The sequence below is a fragment of the Phaethon lepturus genome, unplaced genomic scaffold, assembly GCF_000687285.1.
Source record: "Phaethon lepturus isolate BGI_N335 unplaced genomic scaffold, ASM68728v1 scaffold45452, whole genome shotgun sequence".
Lineage (NCBI taxonomy): Eukaryota > Metazoa > Chordata > Aves > Phaethontiformes > Phaethontidae > Phaethon > Phaethon lepturus.
The window spans coordinates 15,967-21,521 of record NW_010522072.1 but is presented as its reverse complement, the minus strand read 5'-3'; the positions used below and the strand labels follow the sequence as shown (position 1 = coordinate 21,521).

General features: G+C 38.4%; 1 protein-coding gene across 1 annotated transcript in view; it reads left to right on the top strand.

The window, feature by feature from the left end:
* Window positions 1-2,503: 2,503 nt before the first annotated feature.
* LOC104616639 (phosphatidate phosphatase PPAPDC1A) overlaps window positions 2,504-5,555 on the top strand; it is a gene marked incomplete at both ends in the record, with an annotated part of 9,851 nt that continues 6,799 nt past the window's right edge. The window contains one exon of the mRNA XM_010281709.1: window positions 2,504-2,614. Coding sequence (XP_010280011.1) covers window positions 2,504-2,614 — 111 coding nt within the window. The remainder of the gene's footprint in view (window positions 2,615-5,555) is intronic.

Here is a 5,555-nt window from a genome sequence, read left to right as displayed (position 1 = left end):
AATGCCTCAAGGCCTAGATATGTCAAAGAACGTGTCTCCGCTTCGAGGCATTCCTTGGTGAATCCATCAGTCCCAGTGCTTCGAGGACTGCCTCAAAACAGTCAGACCAGCACATACCTGAGGGAGTATTTCAGAAAAGATGTGACTGGCTGAAAGATGTAGTCATTGAAACTCAACGGGCTTCTTCAACGTCTCGTATGCCCAGACGTGTATGTGCTTATCTATTTATTTATATTTAGATGACGGCAGTGAAGTGTGTCCTGGCTGTGGATCCTGTATACATCTTCATAACAAATGTTAAGTGCTGGACAGTATAGCTGTGAACTTTGCTATTCAGCTCTCCCAGGTGACACGTCTTGGGTGTTATGCCCAGGCCCGTGACTTTACTTGGCAACTGGACCCTTTCAACCAGCAGCCAATTGCTTCTAGCTGCCATCAATATCTTTGAAGACTCAGAATAAAGATAAAGTACTTTAGGACTCTCAGCTGAAATTTGGAAACAGAGTTGCTTGCGTTGTCTAGAAATCAAACTTTCTTTTCCTAGTTGAAGAGTAAAGTTGTAAAATGAATTTTTCACATGTGGGATGTTTTATTTCCTGGAAATGGTCTTCTGTAGAAATGTTTTGCTCTTTCATGTCTTGCACAAGCCATTGTTTTTTAAACCTAAAGATTTAAGTTTTCATTTTGAAAACACTGTAACAAATTGTTTTGATGCTTTGGAAATCCACCTTGCACCTTCCTTGGAGAGCAGGGTCAGACTCTGGGTTTGAAGCAGCTGAGTATGATAGCAAATACTCTCCTTGCAATACCAGACTCCTTAAGTTTCCGTGAGAATCTGGTTGTCCATGTAAGTCAGTAAGGGATATGTAACTATAGGTACAAGTGACAAGACTGTGTTTGACTTGATTCGTCCTCAGATTTTGTTGTTAACCTTTACGACGAAGAGGTCAGTTGGGCTCTTTGGAGTAGACAGAGGGTTTTGTACCTTCTGTTTAGTGGGACTCTGAGTGTGCTCAGGTAAAAAGGGTCAGTAGTAGTGTGTGTGAGGGCTACAGGGGCTGTAGCTAATGCTGAGAAGATGAAGAACAGCTGCTAAATCCTCAGAAGGGATAAAAAGAAAGATTTCCTAAGACCCAGACAACTGGGTAAGGCTTGCGGCCGTTTAAGAAATCGCTGACCTGGTTGGATTTGAGGACTTGTCTTCACAACGCAGAGTTGCATATGTGTGTTTTAATTTTACTCTGCTTTACAAATTGCTTTGACCTTTTTCTCTTTACGTAAAATCAATTGTTTTAGTTGTTACTTGTATAAAACCTGGTTTCGGAGGGGTTTAAAGACCTTGGCTTTGGGAAATTTAGAGTAAAAAAGGCTTTGGGCGATTACACCTCTGTTTTCTGGCTCCATGGGTTTATTAGGTAAGACCAATCTGCAGAAAAATGGTTCCTGTGTCTTCTCTCAGCAGCCGTTCCTTTCAATCCTAGTAAACTAGCCCTGAAATGAGTAACGTAAAGTAACGGTGAAACTTCCCAGGGCGTCTGATATGACTTCAAAGCTGAGAAGAGTTACAGGAGAATGAAGGAAAAAGCAGTATGGTTTAAATGAAGAGAGACAATTTAGGTAGTCCTAAAAAGCTTCTGAAACTTCTTACTGCCATTGAAGATCACAATTCCTGTTTCCTCTTTCAGTGCCGGACAAAAGATACCCGCACAAATAATTTACTTTCTGTATAACAATGTAACCTCAACACTTCATTTCAAAATAATAAAATTGTGGGGTATTTTTGGTTGGTTGTCTGCTTGGTTGTTTTATTTTTTGTTTGTTTTTTAAATGACATGAGAATGAAATTAAAACAGTTTTGGTAGAACGAGGCATTTCTGGTAGAGCTAGATTCTTCTTAAGCTTGACAGCCAAATCCATATACTGGCAATCTGGAAAGAGGGAAAAAAATGTGTTTCTGTGAGCCCATCCTTTTTTAGGAGTAAGTGTCTTTTGGAGATACTCTCCGAAGCTATCTGTTCTTTTCTGTCAGTAGAAGGAATTGTCTAGGCTGCTTTCTCCCTGCTTTGTGATGCTGCAAATACAACTGTCATACTTTGAAGTCTGGATCTTGACATTTGAAAGACACATTGTATATTCAATATCTGGTGAGTAGTTTCTTCAATGTAAAACATTTGCTACATGATTTTTTCTAATCTCACAATATTCTTTGCACACTTTTCCCACAAAAAATAAAATGACAATTTTATTCTCCACAGTAAAGTTTATGGAACTTTTATAAAATTTGTAGAATATAGACCTTAAAAAGTAATTTTCCTGAGGGTATATTTGTGAAGATTGTATTACTAAAAAGCAGTGAGGTAGGGTAGCAATGTATTATAAGGATAATTCATGCATGCTATACCATACTTAACTTTGCGGCAAGTTTTAGATCAGCAGGACTTTTCTAGGTTTTTTGGTCATCATTTCAAATTGTGAAAAAAATGTATTTTTAATTGTTATTTTCAGTTTTACAGAATTCTTGGATCCGTTCCAGCGTGTTATCCAGCCAGAAGAGATCTGGCTGTATAAAAATCCTTTGGTGCAATCAGACAACATACCTACGCGTCTTATGTTTGTAAGTACTGAAGGTTTATTGGTCATTTGATGGCTGTAAATTAAGTACACTTTCATTTGATAAGCAGTAGGAAATCTATCAGAAGTATAGGACGTTCCTTTAATTCTAATGACAATTGTTTTCCAAGCCAGGGGTGTCCAAAATGGCAAAACATAGGAAATTGTGTGGCGTTTCTAAAAATCAGCATTACCAGGTGACTGAATTTATGAAAGTTGATTTTACAGTTCAAGGTTTAAGCTAGTGTGAACTTAGAGGGATGCTAGATAAATTATGAGAGAAGCTTTTTGAATTAGGTGGTTGGGTGACCAGACAAAACCTTGCTATACTCTTATTAAATGCTTAAATTTTGAAATCTGATTCGTTTTAAGCATGGTAGGCAAGGAGTTATTTGCCTCCAAATCCTTCTCCCCCCCGCCCCTTGCAGACAAAACCTTTGTTTTAGCTTCTGCCGCCAAATGTACTAAATACACCGTAGAACTGCTTTGCTGTCACCATTCTTTTGGCTCTCCCCAGCACAGCTCGTGTTGACATGCAGACTGGCTGTCTGATTTTTATGGTTTGTCTGGTTATCAAAATTCATGGTTTTGATAACCTTCATTAGCAATGATTAACAATCGTAATAATCTACATACATAACTATAAGAGTGCAGTAAGGTAAACCACTACAAGAATTGCTAAGAAATTATGGGTAGAGTTCAGGCTATTAAAACAAGTAGGTCAGTCTTTGGAAAAGCTTTATGAGTCAAAGTGGAGATTTTGCAGGAATGGGCATGGCAGATGAGGTCAAATCCGAGTACCCCTGTGTTAAAGCATCTTCTCCTGTGTCTTCAGCGAAGCCAGGGTTGTACTTTTCAGATTAAGGCTTGAATTCAGAATGAATGCAAATCGGGTATGCAGTTTGTCTTCAGTGTTGGTTTTTTTGAATGCTCAGGCCTTCAGCTACGGAAACTTGTTAATTAGGTAGGGAACAACTTGAAGGCGCTTCCTATTTATGAGGTGACAATATATCCCAGCCTTCTAAGACATAGGCTGAAGGCCTGGTTTTAAATTCACCAACATACTGTTTATGTTGTATCAAGAATAAACTTAAGTATTAAAGACTTTTTCAGCCTGGATGGCTGAAAAATACATGTTTTTCTTGAAATGGGAGACAGATGTGTAAAAACAACAACAAAAACCCCACAAAACCAAGCATTAAATTGTTGTGCTAGGAAAGACTCTTGAGTTTAATTCTGTCGTTTTTCGTTACGCTGAGCATTATCTTGCTACGTGGTTTCTCTGATTTGTGTTTATAACTGGAGAGTTCAAGATCCAATAGTGAATCGTTGTACAGGGTTTTGCCGCACTGGTGAAACTGTTTTTGGAACCAGTTGGGATAATCATTAGTCCATCTGTTCTCCAGGCAGTGGCCACTGGGAAGCACAATTCTAGGGTATAAGTAATACATTTCCCTGTTAACCACTTCCCATAGAGCCAGCTTTTGGTATACTTCATGCCAGGTGGAACTTCCAGGCAGCTCTGAGTCAGTAACGTTGGTATGGTTTGTGTTCTCTTTCTGGCTCAGACCATTGACATCTCAGTAACTCAGTGAACAGCTTCTTAAATTAAGAAATGTAGATAATATTTATAAATGTTTTTTTCTTATTTCTTTCATTGACAATCCTGTTGGAGAAAAATCCAACTCCATTGATCACAAACTTTCATTATGTAAAGAATTTCTTGCCACTAGTGTTGTACTCTGATCTTGAAATGTATGGCTATGGCTTAACACAAAGCAATCTCTAAGACTTTGTGAACTGCTGGATTAATTTATATGCCGAGAGATTTGAATTCAAGAGAAATGTTAAGAACACTCCAAACCCAGATCCAAATTGGACAAAGCTGACTTCTGCATGGGTAGCAAGCAAGCCACAAGGACTGGGGAGACCTTGTTTTGTCTCTTTACCAGTGGATATTCCTTGTCTTGGGAAGTGTAAGGTACTGTCAACTTCTCTTGAACACATGGAAGTATGTGGGAGTCCCTGTAACTTTAGCGTTATCTCTGGCTTGCCAAGATGAATAATGAATGAGAGAGATTTTGTCCCATGTTTCACAAAAGCAAGGCAGTATTGGAATATTTCACTGCTGGAAAAGAAAACACTACTGAGATGTATCTGATGAGAGTATCACTCATTAGGTTGTTGCCAAATCTGTTATGGAGATGAGCCATACAGAATTTTTTTGCAAAATAAAGAAAAGGGAGTCTTTAGCAAGCCAAGTTTTCTTTACATGTGCGTTTTGCTGCAGAATAAAAAACACCTTCCAGCTAATGCTTTTGTGTAAGGAACAGCAATGTACTGCAAACTTGAATAGTTCTTCATCTCTCTCAAAAATCCATATGCTTGTGAAATATGAGGAAATCTGCAGTTTTACCAGATTTCTGAAGATTGATTGTGAAGTGGTTTGGAACAAACTGCCACTTGAATTCTATTCTTTGTTGATATTTTCTGCTGCTCCTGCTTGTTCAAAAGATTTCTAACTCCATTAAACCACCACTATAAGCCTGTCAGCCTGGCTATATTTCTACATGTTCTTCAACAATGGAATGCAGATATCTTTCTTCTTTTCTTTCCTGCTAGCGATCCTTACTTTTTAGAACAAAACTAATAATTCTAGGTTTTGCTTTAATCTTTTTTAATTTCACTCTTTGTCTCCCAAAGCAGAATTAAACTATTGGTGAGGATAGAGAGAAGTGAACATTCCGGGAGCAGTAACATGGCACTGGCATCCAAACTTGAATCTCGCACACACTGTAGAGAGAAGGGAGTTCTAAGTGGAAATGGTGCATCTCTCTGCACAAAACCTGGTGCCGCCTTTCTAAATGTAAAAAAGGGGAGAAGACTCCAGGCTGTGTTTTAATCTGCATGGCTCACAGAGTTAGATATTAAACATCTAAATATTA